Source organism: Suncus etruscus, chromosome 2, assembly GCF_024139225.1.
Source record: "Suncus etruscus isolate mSunEtr1 chromosome 2, mSunEtr1.pri.cur, whole genome shotgun sequence".
Classification (NCBI taxonomy): Eukaryota; Metazoa; Chordata; class Mammalia; order Eulipotyphla; family Soricidae; genus Suncus; species Suncus etruscus.
Window position 1 is genome coordinate 88,876,644 of NC_064849.1, and position 23,290 is coordinate 88,899,933.

The window sequence follows — 23,290 nt, forward strand, 5'->3', positions numbered from 1 at the left end:
CTTTTTGATCTCTTGAGCCCCAATAAGCCAAGGAACTCTCCAGAGGGCATCTGTCCCTTCTTACACTCTTCCACTAATACCTTTTCCCAGTATCCCTTATCACCACATTGTTATGAGAATGACCATGAGCATGCAAATGCTGCTGTAATTGGTTATATAAATCATTGACTGATGTTGATATTGGTTTAATGATAATAACTAATTCCTCAGTAAATATATTTTAATAAATGAATAAAAGTAACCAATCTATTAAATGTTGAAGACTCTGTTTCTTGCACTGAGTGAGTTAATTGCTTCCTTTTTGTATTTAACTGCCCATTTATTTCTTTTTAAATTTCAAAACCTATCTATTTATATATAGGTTTTATAGATATAACTTATATATGTGCCCTATGTATATATGTATATTATTATATATAATAAAATTTATGGAAGAAACCATTGTATCCTACTCTTGAATGAGTTTTAGATACTATAAGACCTAGAGCTTAAGTTTAAGTCCATTTAGTGGATTGTATGGTAGAAGGTTGGAAAGTCCTTTTTCCACTGGAGAGATTCCCTCACTGCACAATGCTCAGTCTTCCTCCCAACACACCACTCACAGCAGAGTTGAGAGTCCTCTCTGCAAATGACCTCCTAGGACAATCAGTGGAAAGATTTCTGCCTTATTTGAGTCTTTATGTTCATTTATCTTGAAGAAATAAAGAGAAAAATGTCCTTCAGTGTCCATCTTCTTCCTTTCTTCTCACTTCCTTTTCTCATCTATAACCCTACTATTCACAGCTGGGCAAAGAAATAATGTGAGTGACATTTAACAAAAGTAGTTCAGTGATAAAGCAGGAGAGAGATGTAAAAGTTATTTCCTTCCCTTGCCTGTAGCTGACCCCAGTACATTCCCCAGCACTGTCTAGGAGGATCCCTTGAGCACCAACAGGAATGATCTCTAAGCACAGAGTGCAGAATATGATCACCACTGGCTATGGCAATGAGACAAAAATCAAAGACTCACTGGATAAATGAATGAAAATGGTCTCTTTAAGTTATGTATGAAAATACCTTTCTAATTATTCTTTAGGAGAATTTATCAAGCTTACAAAAGAGATAAATAAGAGATGTGCTTGTTCTAGATACAGTTCAAGCTACTGTGTCCCCAACATATCTCAACATTCTTATTCAGTCATTTGTATTCATTAAATAAGTAAGAATTGCATACTCTTCAAAGAAGACACTGTGAGATCCTATTGCATATCTATTAGAATTTTAGGATACAAAACACAGACACCCACCAGTAGAGTTGAGAAGCAACAGAATCTCTTCACGGTTGGTGGAAATACAAAATGCACAACCGCTGTGAAAGACAGATCAGTAGTTTCTTCCAAAGTTAAACATACTAGGAATGAAGAGGTAGGACAGCTGGCTCTCCACATGTGCCCCTGAGTACTGCCAGGAATGATCTCTGAGTGCAGAGCGAGGATTAGGCCTAGGGAACTGTTAAGTGTGGCCCAAAGGCAAAAAAAAAAAAAAAAAAAAGGTAAACATACTCTTATTAAAAGCCCAACTATTGTGCTCCATTGTATTTATTCAAAGAATTCACAAACATACACCAGCAAAAAAGCATGCCTTTGAACATTTATAGCAGCTTTATTCATAATGGGGAAAAGTTGAAACCAATCATAGTGTCTTTTCCTAAGTAAATGATTAAGTGAACTATACTGCTTTGGGTACATTATTCAATGCTAAAAAAATGAGCCATTGACCCTTGAAGTTTTTGGAGTGGCGGAAGCATTGCTTATTAATAAGCGAAAGATCCCAGTCTAGAAAGTGTCCATGCTGATGCCAAGTCAGTGACCTCGTGGTACAGACACAGTCATGGAGGTAATAAAGACATCAATGGCTTTTAGTAGTTAAGGAAAAAAGAGAGAAGATGACTTGGTGAGGACAAAGAATGTTTAAGGAGTGTGTTTACTCTGACTCTGCCAGAGTAGATCATGGATGAGCCTTTGTGAAGTGACAGTTGACCTACTCTTGTAGAGATTAATACTTGTACCATTGTAGGAATGGGCCCTAATTGCAAAGTATGGTTATGGGTGATGCTGATGTAGGTTCACCATTTGTCAGCAATGTAAAGGTCTGGATAGGTGTGACAGTTATGGGTAGACTGCATGAGTGGGGCACGGGTTATATATTTCTCTGGGCGTCCAGCTCAGTCTGGCTACAAGTATAAAACTGTTTTAAGAAAAATAATGCCTTTTCAAGAACAGTGCGAAAAATAAAATGAAAGTGACCAGAGCAATAGTGCAGCAGGGAGAGCATTTGTCTTGCATACAGCCGGCCCAGATTTGATCCCAGGCTTCCCATATGGCCCCCTGAGCCTGTCAGGAGTGAATTATGAACACAGAGCCAGTAGTAACTCGTGAGCACCACCTTGTGTGACCAAAAAAAAAAAACAAAAAACAAGCAAACAAACAAACAAAAAACAGAGTGATGGAAATGAACAGATGAGAACTCCCATACCTATTTTTTTATTCATTTGATAAATGCTTAGCAACTAGTACCACAAGCCAACATTACCCTGTGGCTTTTATTGTTCTATATAAAAATCCATTAAGTTATGCAATGGTTTGTCAAATTTGATTTCATGCTATTAGAGGGAGATTCATATCAAGAATGACTTTTAGGGTCCGAGAGATATCTCACTAGATCTAAGCACATGCTTTACATGCCTGAAGCTCAGGCTTGATCCCTCACAGAACATGATCCCCTGAAAACTTCCAGGTGTGACCCAAAAACAAACATGAGTTTTGGAGGCTCTTGCATGGAGATGAAGTAAGGAAACATAGTGAACTTTAACTATCCAGTAACCAAATGAAGAATACCTAGAACTTATTCACTTGATAGTTACTGGAGAAAAAAGAACCATTTATAAAGAAGTAAGTAGCCCTTTGTAGTTTTACATGGTGAAGTTCTACCTGATCCCTGTAGCACATTTATTTGAGTTTTCTGATTGAATACAAAAAGAAAGTAAAAGTAGAAGAGTTAGTGTTATGAGAAATTAAAAAATGAAGGTGCCAATGAGTCAGAGGGAGAGAGATGTACATAGAATTATTGCATTCATATAGTATGGTAATAATATCCAAAGACAATAAGGGGCCTGGAGGAACAATTCATCCATGAGAGCTAGCTTGGCACAAAGTGCGGGAGTGCTCTTTAGAGCAGAGAAGGAACCACTAGAACAATGATAGTTGAAAGTGACCACTCGGGACAAGAATTGGGTTCTGAAAGGAGGGAAAGTGATAAGTAAGATATCCCTTCAGTAACAATATTGCAAACCACAGTATCTAATGAAAGAGAGGAAGAAGGAGCAGGAACAGGGAGGAGGAGGAGAAAATTATGGAGAAGGAGAAGGGAGAAGAAAAGAAGAAAGTCTGCCACAGAGGCAGGCAGAGGGGAAGGTGGGAGGGAAACTGGGAACACTGGTGGAAATGTGCACTGGTAAAGGGTGTTGGACATCCTTTGACAGAAACTCAATCATAAACAACTTTGGAACTAAATATCTCAGGGTGATACTTTTTAATAATTACTTTTTGATAATTTTTAATTAAAATTTTATTTCAAATAAAAGAGGGGGGGGGAATAAAGATGCCAGAGGAAAGCCACAGAGTGCCAGCAGCAAAGAGAGGGCAGGGTAGTGTGTCAATGCTCTCCAGAAGTCCAGCAGCAAATAAGAGAGAGAAGAAAAGGAAATGTGGGTTTTTTGCTCAGCAGGAGGAAGGTTACTCAAAATCTGACTATTACCTGTACCAACCCACTGTGTCTGAGTGAGCATCATGGCTGATGAAGGTTTTCCTCCAAAAACCGAAGTTGAATTTTTGCATTTGTAGCTAGATTTCAACAAGAAAATGAAAGTTGTGATTAGAAATGCCCTTAGTGACCCCTCAAAATAAGGGCAAAATAAAAGTTGATCATCTTGTTTGCGTGTCTCTAAGTAATTACAATAGAACTTAAGATTTCATTATAAATTTGGATGTATGGCATTAATTAAGGTCACACTGCAGATCCCGCATTCTCATTATACCATTAAGAATTGATATTGCATTTACTTTGAATTCATTTTCTCTGTTAATGCTTCGGAATAATATTTTAATAGCTCAATTCATTAAGTTGTGTAAATGGGAAATGCATTACCATAAGTTGGAATATGAACTATTTCGTGCAGTATAGTTAAAATAAATATAGTTGAAATAGACGCTAAATAGATTCCTTATTCCATGAGCTTTTAATGGCTTAGCAACTGACTAACTTTAAGAATGGCTTTATTATCTCCTTTTTAATGTTTTTTTTTATCATTATTAAAGTAATTAGGCCCAGTGAGTTTTAAAGTAAAGTTCACACATGCAAATAACACAAAGATAAACTGATTCTCATCTTTTAGCCTTTTTGCAAAAATGTCAGTCCTTCTGAAATAGAAGGTGGCTGTGGTTCTAACTTAGCTGTGTGTGGAGACTGGACATGGGTTTACAGAAGCTAGTGTGACTGCACAACATGAAGACCCAGTAGACCCTAATCCTGAATAAAACTAACATGCCTAACATTTTCCTACATTTTTTTTATAAAACTAAGAGGAAAGGACTAAAGAAAGGAAGTGGACCAGGGGCCAAGTGATCTTGGATGTATTGGTGGGGAAATAAATAAGAACAGAACTAATATCCAAGATAAAAACCAATGATGTTGAATTAAGAGACCTGAACTTTAACAATCTAAGAGTAAAGAGGCCTGTTCCACTGGCAAGCCAGGGAGCAAAGGATGGTAGTATAGAATGCACTCTAGGTCCATTGGTGGAGGGAGGTTGACACTGGTGGTGGGAGGTCGTTGGCTTATTGTATATCTGAAATTCAACTATGAAGGACTCTGTAGAACACAATTGTTTCAATAAAATAATATTTTTAAAAAGCTAATAAAAGATATATTAAAAATAACTTAGCTATTCTTTGTTCAACATCCGTTTATTCTCTTTTCTTCCCTGTTGTATCAGTATCACATTCACCTTTCCTAATTAGGAATTTAGGACTATGAGAATTTCAACATGTTTTATTATGCTCTTTTGGTGGATAGAAAGAATCTACCCTTCTGAATCATTGGGTGTCCCAACTTCTATGAATAACACCCACTCTCAAGAGCTGCCCTGATCCTGGAGACATCCTTTTTTATATAATGTCTATTTTAATATATAATGTCTTTATTTAAACATGATTACAAATATGATTGTAGTTTGATTTCAGTCATACAAACAACATACCCCTTCACTGGTGCAACATTCCCACCACCAATGCCCCCTATATCCCTCCTCCCCCACCCCAGCCTGTATTTGAGACACTTCCTCTTCCCCCACCACCTGCCTGTATTTGAGACAGCCATTCTACTTCTCTTACTCATTAACATTGTCATGGTAGTTGTTAATGTAGTTACTTTTCTAACTGCACTCACCACTCTTTGTGGTAAGCTTCATATCATGAGTTGATCCTTCCGGCCTTCATCTCTGGGGATTATAACAATAATGTCTTTTATTTTTCTTAAAAACCCATAGATCAGTGATATTATTCTGTGTCTCTCTTTCTCTCTGGCTTATTTCACTCAGAATAATAGTTTTCATGTACATCCATGTATAGGAAAACTTCATGACTTCATCTCTCCTGATGGCTGCATAATAGTCTACTGTGTATATGTACCACAGTTTCTTTAACCATTCATCTGTGCAAGGGCATCTCAGTTGTTTCCAGAGTTCGGCTATTGTAAATAGAGCTGCAATTTACAAGCAAAGGTGTGAGAAAGGGATTTTTGTATTGTATTTTTGCGTGCCTAGGGTATATATCCCTAAGAGTGGTATAGCTATATCATATGGAAGCTCGGTTTCCAGTTTTTTTGAGGAATCTCCATACTGTTTTCCATAAAGGCTGGACTAGATGACATTTCCACCAGCAATGAATGAGTTTCTTTCTTCCTACATCCCTGCCAGCACTGATTAGTCTTGTTCTTTGTGATGTGTGCAGTCTCTGTGGAGTGAGATGGTGCCTTGGAGATATTCTTAACTCTGTGAACTGTGTGTTTTTCCTCTTGAATGAGGGATATTCTTATTTTTTGCAAAACTGGGTGCTAGAAAATCTGAGTGCTAGAAAACAATGGCATGACCATAATTCATTGCTCCCATTTATTCACCATATATGCATCAAACACCTGCTGTGCATGTGACACTCACTGGAAAGAGGGAAAGTATCTTATCTAAACAAGGTGAATTAAACAATGGAACTTATATTGCAAGAAACTCAGTCTAGGGCCCTGAGTAATAGCACAGCGGTAGGGCATTTGCCTTGCATGCAGCTGACCTAGGACAGACCTGGATTCGATCCCCAGCGTCCCATATGGTCCCTCAAGCCAGGAGCTATTTCTGAGTGCATAGCCAAGAGTAATCACTGGGTGTGGGCCAAAAATTAAAAACAACAACAACAACATAAAACAAAAATAACTGTCTAGCAGAAGTCAGACCTTAATAATCAACTCCCTAACAAATGCAGAATGTGACTGGTATGAGGGAAATTTTCCATAAAATAGAAATGATGGGTGAAGACCAGCAAAATTCTGGGTACAGCCTTAGAGAATGTGGGTAGTTTAATCTTCCAGAGAAAACTGCATTTGAACATTTTTGAATGAGCAGGGAAATTTAAACCCAGGCCTTGACACATCTGTGAGGTCAAAGGGTTTTCCATAATAAGAAAACTAATTAAGGAAAGGGACAAATGACTCTTTCATGCCAATTTATAATCCTTTGATTCCCCAAGAGAATTTAAATAAAAATATTACTGGATGGAACATGATATTTTCTATACACATGCAGAGATATTCAAATAAATCTTTGCCAGAAAGAATTTCAAGAAGTCTGTAAGTTAACTAGCCAATCTGTTTAACATTCAGAAATTTAATTAATCTAAATATTAAAGAACAGGACTGGAAAGAAAGTGGTCGGCAGCTTGTCTTCCTTGTAACCAACCTGGGTTTTATCCTCAACATTTCATATAGTCCTCTGAGCCTACCATAATTGATTCTTGAGTAGAGAGCCAACTAACTCTTAAGCAAATTCAGGTGTGGCCCAAAACAATAACAACAACAATAAAAATTAAAGGACTGAAGGAGAACATGAATTTGGAAACACATTTCAAGGATTCTTTCACCTTCCTAAAAGTCAAAATTGGGGGACCAGAGCAGTGGCACAGGGGGTAAGGCGTCTTCCTTGCTTGCAATTGCCTAAGATGGACTGCAGTTTGATTCCCTGGAGTCCCATATGTTCCCCCATGCCAGGGGCAATTTCTGACTGCATAGCCAGAAGTAACCCCTGAGTGTCACTGAGTCAAAGTCAAAATTGGGAGGAGTTTTAAAAAGCATTGAACTTGAATGTTATTTTGTTTCTATTGATCAAATGTTTAAATTAGTTGGAGATCAGATACCCTGTTATTAGTATTATGACCAGCCTTCCTTCTATGTAACTTTCTTATGCTCAAGATTTTTTATGAACATTTTGCACCAGTTCTGATTTCTCCCTTAGCTTCTAGTTCCTTTGAACTGTTGGGAGTATTCTCCGGCTAAGCATAATTGGAAGGGTTTGCACATCACTCTGTCAGCCCTTTAAGAGAGCAGTTATGTTTAGCAAGTCTTAAGAGTGAGACTCATTCATGGTTTCAACATCTGCTTCATGTAAGGAGGCAGTGACATTTGTGTAGAAACCCGTTAGCAAGTTACAGTTCCCTTTCCATAATTATTTCAGTTGAAAAGAGATGTACTTGCATTTTTAAAATTTTTTATTTTAAACTTTTTTCATTGAGGTACTATGACTTACAATATTGGTTTATTCCCACAGATATAAAGTTATTCATGATTGAGATTCAGTCATACAATATCACTGTGCACATTTACTATCACTAATGTTCCCAGTTTCCCTCCCACCCCTCTCCTCAACCTGCTTCTATGACATACCTTTATCTTCTATCTTTCTCATCCTTGATTCTTTTTATACACTCTGGTTGGCAATATTTTTATTGAAGTAGCATCATCAATCTCTCTCCTTTCAGCACCCAGTTCTCATCCAGAATGATCATTCCCAACTCTCATTGTCCTAGTGGTTCCTTCTCTACCTTAACTGCACTCCCTCCCTATTTGAAGAAGAAAAGATTTCTTCTATGGGCTGGCATTCTTGGCCCTAGTCTATTCATTTGAATTTCTGACAGTTGGAAATTGAGACAAATCAATAAAATCTAAAAGAGTAGTAATTTCTGTACTTTTCTCTTTGTGTGCCTCCAATTCACTACAATTAATTCGTCTGTAGGAAGTCCTTACTTATCACCATCATTAGACACTGGGAACTTCTACATTGAGTGGGATAACAACAAAAACACATCCTCTAAAGAGAGCCAAAACAATCCAATCAAAAATGCCAGTGGCAGAATCTGGAAACAACACAGGTGCTGGACAACAGATGAGTAGCTAAAGAAACTATGGTACATCCACACCATGGAATACTATGCAGCTTTCAGGAAAAATGGGGTCATGAAATTTACCTATACATGGATGGACATGGAGATGAATATGCTAAGTGAAATAAGTCAGAGAGAGAGAGATAGACACAGAATAATCTCACTTATCTTTGGGATTTAAGAAAAGTAAGAGACAGTATTGTAATAATACCCAGAGACAATAGAAATGTGGGATGGAAGGACCAGCCCATGATCTGAAGCTTACCACAAAAAGTGGTGAGTGCAGTTAGAGAAATAACTGCACCAACAACTACCATGACAATGATAATGAGAGAGCCTGTCCCAAAGACAAGCATGGGAGGAAGAAAAGGGGGACAGCAGTGACAGAAAAGTTGCACTGGTGAAGGGGGTGTGCATTTTATGACTGGAACCCAATACAAGCATGTTTGTAACCAAAGGGCTCAAATAAAGAATTTTTAAAATGTCAGTGTCAAATCCTTTACTCTGCAGAATAAAACCCAGATGATCAAGCAGTGTGGGATGGGTGGGAGGGTGAAGATTGGACTAGAGGTGACATAGGGGCTGTTGTGTATGGTCTCAGGCATTCTGATGGAGGTGGGGTGCAGGAACTTTGTGTGTTAATACCACAATGTCAACATTATAACACAGCATTAAGGCACACACCTTGTTTGTGGGCCCACTTATGATCCCTGAAGTCCCATATGGTTCCATGATTCAGCCAGCAGTGATTGTTGAGTGTAGAGCCTGGAGTCACTCTAGAGCACTACCCAAAATGGCCCCCAAACAAAGCTGACCACCAAGAATGACTAGGGGGTTGGACAACCTAGTAAGCCTGGAGCCTTGAGTTGGTCTTATGCCAAAATACTTTGGGGGTAAGATCTCTCTGTTTTTTAGGCCAAAGATCTTTCTTTCCAATTTTTTCCATATTTTGTTGTGCAAACAACAACTGACACACACATATTGTTTTAATGTATCTCCCATCTCTAAAGGAAAAAAAGGGGAGCGTACTAAACCTTCATCTACTGTATTAACGACTTTATTGGTGATACAATAATTTTCACAAATATGACTCCTGATAAACTCTCACCCCTTTTTTCCAGTTTTTAATTCTTTATTCTCCTTCTATTTCTTAATAACTTCACTATCTGTTATCGTGAAAAAAATGTATTATGATCAGTTATGTCAACTATGTGATACATTTTTAAATAAACTCTAAAAATGAGGGGAAAATGTTAGCACTAGTCACCAGGTGACCTAAACTATAATATAATAATAATAATAATAATAATAATAATAATAATAATAATACAAGAAAAATAGACCCTCTTAAGACGATTTTATTCAATACCAGCTATTTTTCACAAATATTATAACTAAATTATAGTGAATGAAATGTTTCATGGCAGAAGATAATCTGGTTTTAGGTTTAAAATAGGATTTTGGAATTTTTTCTGTTTGGGGGCCACAGCCAGTGGTGCTCATGGGTTGCTCCTGGCTTTGCACTCATACATCACTCCTTCAGGCTCAGGGGACCATATTGAATGCCAGGCAAACATCCTACCCACTGTGCTACAGTTAAGACTAAAGTTCCATCCTGTATGCTTTCAGATAAGGAGACAAGGAGGCATCCAGCTCCTGGTGGATCTGCTGGACCATCGGATGACCGAAGTCCACCGCAGTGCCTGTGGTGCGCTGAGGAACTTGGTTTATGGCAAAGCCAATGACGATAACAAAATTGCCCTGAAGAACTGTGGGGGAATCCCGGCGCTGGTGAGGTTACTTCGCAAGACGACCGACTTGGAGATTCGGGAGCTGGTGACAGGTAAGAATCCTTCTGAGCATGGTGGTACTCACAGCACATTCTCATTCCCAGGAGAACAAGCAACCTGTTTACACCAGTGCCAGGTCTTGTAGGGTCTTCCCAGGCTGGGAAGGTAAACAGCCTCCAGCTGTGTTTACAAATAAAAACATATCAGAACTGGACAGAGAAAAAAGAAAGAGAAAGAGAGAGGGCATATGCAAGTTAGAGTAGTGCTGAAAGGGGATAAAGTAATATTCATAGTTCCATTTCATTAGCAATAGTGCAAAGTACAGTGTCTAAAAGGAAAGAGGAAAGAGAGAGAAAGAAGAAAATTGCCTACTCAGGAGGCAGGCAGTGGGTAGGGTAGGTGGAAGGGATTTTTGGGAACACTAATAGAGGGAAATATGCAATGGTGAAGGGTGGTGGATATTGTATGACAGAAACTCAACCAGGAACAATTTTGAAACCATAATGCCTACTAAAAGAGAGAGTGCAAGTGAGAGACAAAGTATTCAAGAAAGTGAATGAGAGAAAGTTTGGTGTTTTATGTGTAGGAGGCCTGGTTCCATCCCCTACACCTCATGATCCTCCATACTGAGCTGGTTGTAGGTCCCCTAATATCACTGAGTGTAACGCAAAAAACAAATAGGAAAGTATACCAAATGCAGTGCATATGATTTGTGCATATTAAAATAAAATAAAAAGCAGATAACCCTCACCCAACTTTTATGGCAATGTTACTGCCCTTATTATTTGGATTAGAAGGATTAAGCATCTTACCTCCTGATGATAGGACATTTTAGAACTGCATTGATAATCGCTGATAAGAGAACAAGGTCTGTGAGATCTGATTGATCCAGATATCTGATATAATTTGTGTAAAAGCTAATCACTGTAGCACTTATTTTCTGGAATCAAATCTTTCTGCTGAGCATAGTATAGTAAGAAAAATTTCCAAAGTGAGCATGAAAATCTTTCCATGAGTGTAGAAGTTTTGTAAAAATGCTGCCACCCCAATTACCTTCACTACACCCAATGCATTTTTAATATAATTTTTATTTTGATCATAGTGGCTTACATATTGTTGACAATAATATTTTAGGTAAATATTTACATAAAATCAGGGGGGATTCCCATTACCAAATTGTCCTCCCTACACCTCCATTTTTGTCCTATCTCCCATATCCTCTTCCCTCACCCCCAGGGCTGCTAGAATATGTGGTCCCCTATGTACCTATCCTACTACATAGTAGTCTTGCACCTGTTTGGTGTTGGTGCCTCCCTTATTTCCCCCTCTAATTGAGAGGCAGGACTAGTTAGTTTTTGTTTGAAGAAGAGAAAGTAATAAACTGGGGTAAAACTCTAATACTCCAAAAGTGGGCGGAATCCTTCTAGAGGCTCTCATCATCGATTTGAGATTCCAAGGAACAAGATCCCAAGTCATTAGTGGAGGGATCTGTGTTGGCAGCATTTGACATGAATATCTTGCTTTTGAAAGCCTCTGTTTCCTCATCAGCATGTGCTAATTGCCAAGTCCCCTGCCCTCTCCCAATAGAGAAGAACTGCTGGGTCCAGCCAGCTGCCATCTAAAGCAGCAGAGCTAAATTCACTCAGAATGACTGGGCGCATTTCCCACAGCCGTCTTCTACCTTTCTTTTTTTTTTTTTTTTTTTTTTTGCATAATTTTTTTTTTATTTAAACACCTTGATTACATACATGATTGTGTTTGGGTTTCAGTCATAAAAGGAACACCACCCATCACCAGTGCAACATTCCCATCACCCAAGTCCCAAATCTCCCTCCTCCCCACCCAACCCCCGCCTGTACCCTAAACAGGCTCTACATTTCCCTCATACATTCTCAATATTAGGACAGTTCAAAATGTAGTTATTTCTCTAACTAAACTCATCACTCTTTGTGGTGAGCTTCCTGAGGTGAGCTGGAACTTCCAGCTCTTTTCTCTTTTGTGTCTGAAAATTATTATTACAAGGGTGTCTTTCATTTTTCTTAAAACCCATAGATGAGTGAGACCATTCTGCGTTTTTCTCTCTCTCTCTGACTTATTTCACTCAGCATAATAGATTCCATGTACATCCATGTATAGGAAAATTTCATGACTTCATCTCTCCTGACAGCTGCATAATATTCCATTGTGTATATGTACCACAGTTTCTTTAGCCATTCGTCTGTTGAAGGGCATCTTGGTTGTTTCCAGAGTCTTGCTATGGTAAATAGAGCTGCAATGAATATAGGTGTAAGGAAGGGGTTTTTGTATTGTATTTTTGTGTTCCTAGGGTATATTCCTAGGAGTGGTATAGCTGGATCGTATGGGAGCTCGATTTCCAGTTTTTGGAGGAATCTCCATATCGCTTTCCATAAAGGTTGAACTAGACAGCATTCCCACCAGCAGTGGATAAGAGTTCCTTTCTCTCCACATCCCCGCCAACACTGTTTATTCTCATTCTTTGTGATGTGTGCCATTCTCTGGGGTGTGAGGTGGTATCTCATCGTTGTTTTGATTTGCATCTCCCTGATGATTAGTGATGTGGAACATTTTTTCATGTGTCTTTTGGCCATGCGTATTTCTTCTTTGTCAAAGTGTCTGTTCATTTCTTCTCCCCATTTTTTGATGGGGTTAGATGTTTTTTTCTTGTAAAGTTCTGTCAGTGCCTTGTATATTTTGGAGATTAGCCCCTTATCTGATGGGTATTGGGTGAATAGTTTCTCCCACTCAGTGGGTGGCTCTTGTATCCTGGGCACTATTTCCTTTGAGGTGCAGAAGCTTCTCAGCTTAATATATTCCCATCTGTTAATCTCTGCTTTCACTTGCTTGGAGAGTGCAGTTTCCTCCTTGAAGATGGCTGTAATGTCCTGTAGTGTTTTGCCTATGTGCTGTTCTATATATCTTATGCTTATGGGGCTGATATCGAGGTCTTTAATCCATTTAGATTTTACCTTTGTACATGATGTTAGCTGGGGGTCTAAGTTTAATTTTTTGCAAGTGGCTATCCAATTGTGCCAACACCACTTGTTGAAGAGGCTTTCCCTGCTCCATTTAGGATTTCCTGCTCCTTTATCAAAAATTAGATGGTTGTATGTCTGGGGAACATTTTCTGAGTATTCAAGCCTATTCCACTGATCTGAGGACCTATCCTTATTCCAATACCATGCTGTTTTGATAACTGTTGCTTTGTAGTACAGTTTAAAGTTGGGAAAAGTAATTCCTCCCATATTCTTTTTCCCAATGATTGCTTTAGCTATTCGAGGGTGTTTATTGTTCCAAATGAATTTCAAGAGTGTCTGATCCACTTCTTTGAAGAATGTCATGGGTATCTTTAGAGGGATGGCATTAAATCTGTATAATGCCTTGGGGAGTATTGCCATTTTGATGATGTTAATCCTGCCAATCCATGAGCAGGGTATGTGTTTCCATTTCCGTGTGTCCTCTCTTATTTCTTGGAGCAGAGTTTTATAGTTTTCTTTGTATAGGTCCTTCACATATTTAGTCAAGTTGATTCCAAGATATTTGAGTTTGTGTGGTACTATTGTGAATGGGGTTGTTTTCTTAATGTCCATTTCATCCTTATTACTATTGGTATATAGAAAGGCCATTGATTTTTGTGTGTTAATTTTGTAGCCTGCCACCTTGCTATATGAGTCTATTGTTTCTAGAAGCTTTTTGATAGAGTCTTTAGGGTTTTCTAAGTAGAGTATCATGTCATCTGCAAACAGTGAGAGCTTGACTTCTTCCTTTCCTATCTGGATTCCCTTGATATCCTTTTCTTGCCTAATCGCTATAGCAAGTACTTCCAGTGCTATGTTGAATAGGAGTGGTGAGAGAGGACAGCCTTGTCTTGTACCAGAATTTAGAGGGAAGGCTTTCAGTTTTTCTCCATTGAGGATAATATTTGCCACTGGCTTGTGGTAGATGGCCTTCACTATATTGAGAAAGGTTCCCTCCATTCCCATCTTGCTGAGAGTTTTGATCAAGAATGGGTGTTGGACCTTATCAAATGCTTTCTCTGCATCTATTGATATGATCATGTGGTTTTTATTTTTCTTGTTATTGATGTTGTGTATTATGTTGATAGATTTACGGATGTTAAACCAGCCTTGCATTCCTGGGATGAAACCTACTTGATCGTAGTGGATGATCTTCTTAACGAGGCATTGAATCCTATTTGCCAGGATTTTGTTGAGGATCTTTGCATCTGCATTCATCAGTGATATTGGTCTGTAATTTTCTTTTTTGGTAGCGTCTCTGTCTGGTTTAGGTATCAAGGTGATGTTGGCTTCATAAAAGCTATTTGGAAGTGTTTCTGTTTGTTCAATTTCATGAAAGAGTCTTGCCAAGATTGGCAGTAGTTCCTCTTGGAAAGTTTGATAGAATTCATTAGTGAATCCATCTGGACCTGGGCTTTTGTTTTTCGGCAGACATTTGATTACTGTTTTAATTTCATCAATGGTGATGGGGGTGTTTAGATATGCTACATCCTCTTCCTTCAACCGTGGAAGATTATAAGAGTCCAAGAATTTATCCATTTCTTCCAGGTTCTCATTTTTAGTGGCGTAGAGTTTTTCAAAGTAGTTTCTGATTACCCTTTGAATCTCTGTCATATCAGTAGTGATCTCTCCTTTTTCATTCCTGATACGAGTTATCAAGTTTCTCTCTCTCTCTTTCTTTGTTAGGTTTGCCAGTGGTCTATCAATCTTGTTTATTTTTTCAAAGAACCAACTTCTGCTTTCGTTGATCTTTCGGATTGTTTTTTGAGTTTCCACTTCGTTGATTTCTGCTCTCAACTTTGTTATTTCCTTCTGTCTTCCTATTCTTGGGTCCTTTTGTTGAGCATTTTCTAGTTCTATTAGCTGTGTCATTAAGCTACTCAGGTAAGCTCCTTCTTCCTTCCTGATGTGTGCTTGCAAAGCTATAAATTTTCCTCTCAGTACTGCTTTTGCTGTGTCCCATAAGTTCTGAGAGTTTGTGTCTTTATTGTCATTTGTTTCCAGGAACCTTTTTATTTCCTCCTTGATTTCATCTCGGACCCACTGGTTATTGAGCATGAGGCTGTTTAACTTCCAGGTGTTAAAGTGTTTCTTCTGAGTCCCTTTGGAGTTCACAAATAATTTCAGAGCCTTGTGGTCAGCGAAGGTAGTCTGCAAAATTTCTATCCTCTTGATCTTATGGAGGTATGTTTTATGTGCCAGCATGTAGTCTATCCTGGAGAATGTCCCATGTACATTGGAGAAGAATGTGTATCCAGGTTTCTGGGGATGGAGTGTCCTATATATATCCACTAGGCCTCTTTCTTCCATTTCTCTCCTCAGGTCTAGTATATTCTTGTTGGGTTTCAGTCTGGTTGACCTGTCCAGTGTTGACAAAGCCGTGTTAAGGTCCCCCACAATTATTGTGTTGTTGTTGATATTATTTTTCAGATTTGTCAACAGTTGTATTAAATATTTTGCTGGCCCCTCATTCGGTGCATATATGTTTAGGATAGTGAATTCTTCCTGCTCTACGTACCCCTTGATTAATATAAAATGTCCGTCTTTGTCCCTTACAACCTTCCTGAGTATAAAGTTTGCATTATCTGATAATAGTATGGCCACTCCAGCTTTTTTATGGGTGTTGTTTGCTTGGATAACTTTTCTCCAGCCTTTTATTTTGAGTCTATGTTTGTTCTGACTATTCAGGTGCGTTTCTTGTAGGCAGCAGAAGGTTGGATTGAGTTTTTTGATCCATTTAGCCACTCTGTGTCTCTTAACTGGTGCATTTAGTCCATTGACGTTGAGAGAAAGAATTGTCCTGGGATTTAACGCCATCTTTATTTCAAAATTTGGTGTGTCTTTTGGGTAGTCTTGTCTTAGATTAGGTCTTTCAGTTTTTCTCTTAAGACTGGTTTTGTGTCTGTGAAGTTTCTGAGCTGTTTTTTGTCTGTGAAACCATGTATTCTTCCATCAAACCGGAAAGTGAGTTTTGCTGGGTATAGTATTCTGGGTGAAGCATTCATTTCATTCAGTCTTGTCACAATATCCCACCACTGCTTTCTGGCATTGAGCGTTTCTGGTGACAGGTCTGCTGTAAATCTCAGGGAAGCTTGCTTGAACGTGATTTCCCCTTTTGATCTTGCTGTTTTCAGAATTCTGTCTCTATCTGTGGGATTTGTCATTGTGACTAGGATGTGTCTTGGGGTGGTTTTTCTGGGGTCTCTTTTGGTTGCTACTCTTCGGGCATGCAGGATTTGATCACCTATATTCTTTAGCTCTGGAAGTTTCTCTTTAATGATGTTCTTGACCATTGATTCTTCCTGGAAATTTTCTTCCTGGGTCTCTGGGACTCCAATGATTCTTAAGTTGTTTCTGTTGATCTTATCATAGACTTCTATTTTCGTCTGTTCCCATTCTTTGACTAATTTTTCCATTGTCTGCTCATTTGCTTTAAGTTTTTTGTCCAATCTCTCCTGCTGTATGGAATTGTTATGTATCTCATCTTCCACAGCACCAAGTCTATTCTCAGCTTCTGATACCCTGTCCCAGAGCTTATCCATTTTGTCATTCACTTCGTTTACTGACTTTTTCAGTCCTGTTAGTTGACATGTTATTTCAGTTTGGAGTTTTGTCATTTCTGCCTTCATATTTTCTTGGTTCTTATTAGTGTTCTGTTCAACTCGATCCATGGTTTCTTGGAGTCTGTTGAGCACCTTCCATATTGCTAGTCTAAAGTCCTTATCTGAGAGGTTGATTAGTTGTTCAGTCATTATCTGGTCCTCAGAATTGTCATCTTCATTCTCTATGTCTGATGCTGGCCTGCGTTGTTTCCCCATTGTCACACTTGTATTGTGGGTTTTTCTACGTGTTGTGGTGGTATTCATTGTCTATATGATGTAGGCAGCACACTCCTCTGGCTCCTCCCTTTCTGGATGGGCTGACTTGCCTCTAAGGGAGGGGAGTCCTCCGTGGATGAAGCCTCACACTGGGTCAAATCTTAGGCCCGAGCATGCAACAGAGAAGACAGTCCAGAGAGAAATGTTTGCTTCTGTGATATAGCGCCGTTCTTAGTGCGATTTTTCCTTCTTGTTGCAATGGAGTTCTTTCCTTAGAAAGAGTGCACGGCCGCGTAGCGAAGCGGAGCCTCTTTTTTGCCCCACTCGCAAGAGTTTCACGCAAGAGGACAGTAGACAGACATAGACAGGTCACACTCACAGTCTTTCACAGCTGAGCCCCACTGGGCCGGTGTACTTTCGCGGATTTCCCCGCCTGGTGTCACACACAGGGAGCCAGCTTTTGCAAAGGATAGCCGGTTTTTATGCTCTGAAGTCCCTCCCTGAAAATGGCGTCTGGGCGAGCGAGGTTTCTGGAGGCTCTTTTTGCCCCACTCGCAAGAGTTTCACGCAAGAGGACAGTAGACAGACATAGACAGGTCACACTCACAGTCTTTCATAGCTGAGCTCCACTGGGCCGGTGTACTTTCGCGGATTTTCCCCGCCTGGTGTCACACACAGGGAGCCAGCTTTTGCAAAGGATAGCCGGTTTTTTGTCTTCTACCTTTCTAAGGTGGATTTTTATTGTGTTTGTCTAAACCTCAGGCATTAATCACTCTCACCTTCTTGAATGGAAAACATATTGTCCAGATATTTTGCAGATGGGAGCTCATGATTTGGGGGATTGCTAGGATAGATTCTACTGAAGTGTGGCAAATATCTTGGTCATCCACTTCCAAAGAAAAGCAGAAGTGATTATCTACTATAATATTTCAGTATAGGGTGAACTGTTGTTCTTTTTATTTTTGTATATGTTTTTCTTTTTTAAAATTAATATCTTTATTTTAACACCTTGGTTACAAACATGATTGTGGTTGTGTTTCAGTCATGTAAGAGGACAAGGGGGGTGTTCTTTACATGACTGTTCTTTTACATAAATAAAAAAAATAAATGGTTTAATGGCTTAAAATAAAAAACAGAAAGAAAATAAAGAATTATAAAAGATAGAAAAAGAAGGGGAGAGGGTTCATTGGCAGTTATATTTGTGAGAATTATTGTATCACCAATAAAGTTGTTAATACAATAAAAAAAGAACACCCCTCCTTCACCTGTGCAACATTCCCATCACCAGTGTCCCAAATCTCCCTCCTCCCCATCCCACCCTTTCTCTAGACAGCCTTTCTACTTCCCTCATTCATTCACATTGTTATGATAGTTCTCAATGTAGTTATTTTTCTTTTTGGGGGAGGGTCACACCCATCAATGCTGAGGGGTTAGTCCTGGCTCTATGCTCAGAAACCGCTCCTGGCAGGCTCAGGGGACCATATGGCATGCCGGGATTTTAACCACCGTCCTTCTGCATCTAAGGCAAACGCTTTACCACTGTGCTATCTCTCCGGCCCCTCAATGTAGTTATTTTTCTAATTGTACTCATCACTATTTGTGGTGAGCTTTATGTAGTAAGCTGAAAATTCCAGCCCTCCTCTCGTTTGTCTCTGAAAATTATTGCAAGAATGTCTTTTATTTTTCTTAAAACCCATAGATGAGTGAGACTATTCTGCATTTATCTCTCTCCCTCTGACTTATTTCACTCAGCATAATAGATTCCATGTACATCCATGTATAGGAAAATTTCATGACTTCATCTCTCCTGACGGCTGCATAATATTTTATTTTGTATATGTACCACAGTTTCTTTAACCATTCATCTGTTGAAGGGCATCTTGGTTGTTTCCAGAGTCTGGCTATTGTAAATAGCACAGCAATGAATATAGGTGTGAGGAAGGGATTATTTTATTGTATTTTTGTGTTCCTAGGATATATCCCTAGGAGTGGCATAGCTGGGTCAAATGGGAGCCCAATTTCCAGTTTTTGGAAGAATTTCCATATAGCTTTCCATAAAGGTTGGACTGGGTGGCATTCCCACCAGCAGTGGATACAAGTTCCTTTCTCTCCACATCCCCACCAGCACTGTTGTTCTTTAGGCCAGTTTATAGTAATCAAATTCTCTTTGGTGGGGAAGACAAATTCATCAAATCCAGAGGTTACTTCTAGTTCTGGACTCAGGAATTACTGTTAATGGTGTTCTTGGGACCATACGGTGTGGCAGGAACAGAACCTTGGTCAGCTGCATGAAAGACAAAAAAAACCTACATGCTGTACTGTTGCTCCAGCCCCAAATCCTCTATATTTTTGTCCCCTATAAAAACTTAAGGAAAGTAGCCAGGCTTGTGGACTTCAATCTAGATTGGTGAAGGGTGGTATACATTGTATGATAAAACTTTGACAGCAATGCAAATAGGATAAATATGTGTCAAAGATTAAACAATTGAGCTTCTTTATAACCCAAGAATTCCACTTCTTGGTATTGACCTCCAAGAACTAAAAGACCTTTGTTTAAAAGGATATATGTTTATTGCAAGACATTTGCAGGAGCCAAGTTCTGGGAGCACCCAAGGTCTGGGCACCCAAGTGCCCTAGAACAGCTGAGTGGTTAAAGAAAATATGCCTTGTAGACTCAATAGATTACTTAACTATAAGAAAAGACAAAATCCTGTAATTCACTGCATTGTGTGTGGAATTTAAAAGTAGCATGCTGAGTAAAGTGAGTCAGAAGGAGAGAGGCACACATGCAGAACAGCCTTTCTTAGAGATGGAATGGAAAGAGCAGAGTAAGGGAATAAGTAAGTCAATAGTCACAGACTCTGAGAACCTTCCTAAAAAACTGACTTTGCTAAAGAGGCATGCTTGGGAGACATGGCAGGAAACCTAAAGATCAGTGTGAGAGAAAGATGCTGCCCCTGACACTGTATGTTGGGAATCATATTGGAACATTCTAACTGAAATATTTATGATAACACTATTGCAAATCATGGAGCCTCAAGCAAAGCTGGAGCATGTCAAAAAGTAAAAGCTAAACAAAAAAATGCAAATCTGGTGCAAGCTGGCTGCATTCCCTGAAGCAAATATTGTTCCGTGAATTCACTCTTAAAAGTGTCAAATTCATCAAGCACCAGCCCAGGGTCATCTGCCTGGAAGAGCTGTGGGAGCTTTGCAGAGTTGGGGTCCCACAGATACGTGGGCAAGCCAGAATTTTAGTATAACTGTCCTCATACTAAAGAGCACAGGTCCTGAGAGCTGCTCTCTCCTTTTCCTTTTATCTTCCCCATATCCAAGTTTAGGAAATGAAGCCTTCTGCGGTGATTTTAGGCTCTTTATGCATTTTATGTTCATTCTTTTCTTTCCTGCTTTGGGGTGGCTATTGGTTCCAGGTGAGTGGTACTCCCAGGACAGTCTTCTCCATGCAGATCAGTGCTCAGCTGTGTCCCAGGGTCATACCACAACTATGGAATGGCCAGGGACCTCATTCTGATTTTTCCCACCTCAAAATACTCACTGTTAACCTGTAAAACAGTGCTAATACCTGGGACTCTACTAGAGGGGACCCATGGGACACATTGACTCTGGGGGTTAGACATATGTCAGAGTGAAGTGGCTCCTTCATTTTCATGGTCACAGGTGCCTCCTCACATCTTTTTCAGAACTAAGTTAGATGTGCAGAAATAAATTATAAAAACAGTGATTTGAGTGAAAACATGATAGATTTTCTTGATTTATGATTCTCCAGCCAACTGAATGTAAAGTTTAGAGAGGATCCATGACTTGATCCTACCCTCCCGTATTATTTTTTCATTAATTATTTTATTTAAAAACCTTGATAACAAGGTTGTTCATAATACAGATAGGTTTTGGTTGGGTTTTATTTTACATTGGCAAAGTTATTCATGATTGAGTTTCAGTCATACAATGTACAACATTCTTAACCAGTGCATATTTTCTGCCACCAGTGTCCTTCATGTTCCTCATAACCTTTCCCCTATCTGCCTCTGGAACAAACATTTTTCCATTTTTCTCCACCCCCCTTTCTTTTTTTTCTTATTCTTTTTTTGACACTTGGTTTACAATCTTGTTACGTGATCATTTCCAAATTTCATTGTCACAGTGGGCCCTTCTCTGCCCTAACTGCACTCCCCTGCTCTTTGTGACAGCTTCCTACAATGGATTGGTCTTCCTGGCCCTCAGCTCTATTGTCTCTAGATATTAGTACCATACTATCTTATTTTTATACCCCACATACGAGTGAGGTTATTCTTTTTTTTTTATTGTGGTCAAACTCATTTCACTCAGCATAATATTCTCCAAATCCATCCATGTAAAGGCAAATTTCATGACTCATTTTTCCTAAAAGCTGCCCTCCTGTGTTTGTTAAATTTTTCCCTTTGCATTCTCTTTCCTGCCTATTAGCTAATGAGGAAAAACAAAGGCTAGAGGAAAGGAACAATACCTATCCTTTGAACAGCTCTCTGGATATTTATAAGCTAAAAATATGTTCTATATGCACATAGAAGACCCATTTTACTATTGACAAAAATTGACAAGTCTTGTCTTTGAGTAGACCTTGAATGTATAGTAAATCTGAGCTCTGATTTTAGTGTAGACCTGTACTCTAGAAAGGCTTTCCAGTTCCCTCATTCATTCACAGATTATGATAGTTCTCTGTGTAGTTATTTATATAACTGCACTCACCACTCTTTGTGGTGAGCTTCATGAAGTGAGCTGGAAGTTCCAGCCCTCCTCTCATTGTCTCTGAGGATTGTTACAAAAATGACTTTTATTTTTCTTAAAACCCATAGATGAGTGAGACTATTCGCATCTCTCTCTCCCTCTGACTTATTTCACTCAGCATGATAGATTCCATGTACGTCCATGGATAGGAAAATTTCATGACTTCATCTCTCCTGACGGCTGTATAATATTCCATTGTGCATATGTACCACAGTTTCTTTAGCCATTCATCTCTTGAAGGGCATCTTGGTTGTTTCCAGAGCCTGGCTATTGTGAATAGTGCTGCAATAAATATAGGTGTGAGGAGGGGTTTTTGTATTGTATTCTAGTATTCCTAGGGTATATCCCTCGAAGTGGAATAGCTTGGTCAAATGGGAGCTCAATTTCCAGTTCTTGGAGAAATCTCCATATCGCCTTCCATAGAGGCTGGACTAGACAGCATTTCCACCAGCAGTGAATAAGAGTTCCTTTCTATCCACATCCCCATCAGCACTGATTGTTCTCATTCTTTGTGATGTGTGCCAATCTCTGTGGTGTGAGATGGTATCTCATCGTTGTTTTGATTTGCATCTCCCTGCTGATTAGTGATGAGGAACATTTTTTCATGTGCCTTTTGACCATTTGTATTTTTTTTATCATAGTGTCTGTTCATTTCTTCTCCCCATTTTTTGATGGGATTAGATGTTTTATTTTTGTAAAGTTCTGTCAATGCCCTGTATATTTTGGATATTAGCCCCTTGTCTGATGGGTATTTGGTGAATAGTTTTTCCCACATGGTGGGTGGCTCTTGTATCCTGGACACTATTTCTTTTGAGGTGCAGAAGCTTCTCAGCTTAATGTATTCCCCTCTGTTTATATCTGCTTCCACTTGTTTGGAAAGTGCAGTGTCCTCCTTGAAGACGCCTTTAGTCTCAATGTCATGGAGTGTTTTACCGATGTGTTGTTCTATATATCTTATGGTATCAGGTCTGATATCAAGGTCTTTAATCTATTTGGATTTTACCTTCGTACATGATGTTAGCTGGGTGTCTATGCTCACTTTCTTTTTTGCAAGTGGCTAACCAGTTCTGCCAGCACCACTTGTTGAAGAGGTTTTTTCTGCTCCACTTAGGATTTCTTGCTCCTTTGTCAAAATTTAGGTGATTGTATGTCTGGGGAACATTGTCTGAGAACTCAAGCCTATTCCACTGATCTGAGGGTCTGACTTTATTCCAATACCATGCTGTTTTGATAACTATTGCTTTGTAGTACAGTTTAAAGTTGGGGAAAGTAATGCTTCCCATTTTCCTTTTTTCTGGGAGTGCTTTAGCCATTCGAGGGTGTTTATTGTTCCAGATGAACTTCAT

The 23,290-nt window shown here is 39.1% G+C and overlaps 1 protein-coding gene across 4 annotated transcripts in view; it reads left to right on the forward strand.

Moving 5' to 3' along the window:
- CTNND2 (catenin delta 2) overlaps positions 1 to 23,290 on the forward strand; it is a 974,640-nt gene that overhangs the window by 732,000 nt on the left and 219,350 nt on the right. For all 4 annotated transcript variants that reach the window (XM_049767900.1, XM_049767903.1, XM_049767899.1 and 1 more), the window contains one exon: positions 10,149 to 10,362. In XM_049767900.1, the coding sequence (XP_049623857.1) occupies positions 10,149 to 10,362 (214 nt within the window). The remainder of the gene's footprint in view (positions 1 to 10,148; positions 10,363 to 23,290) is intronic.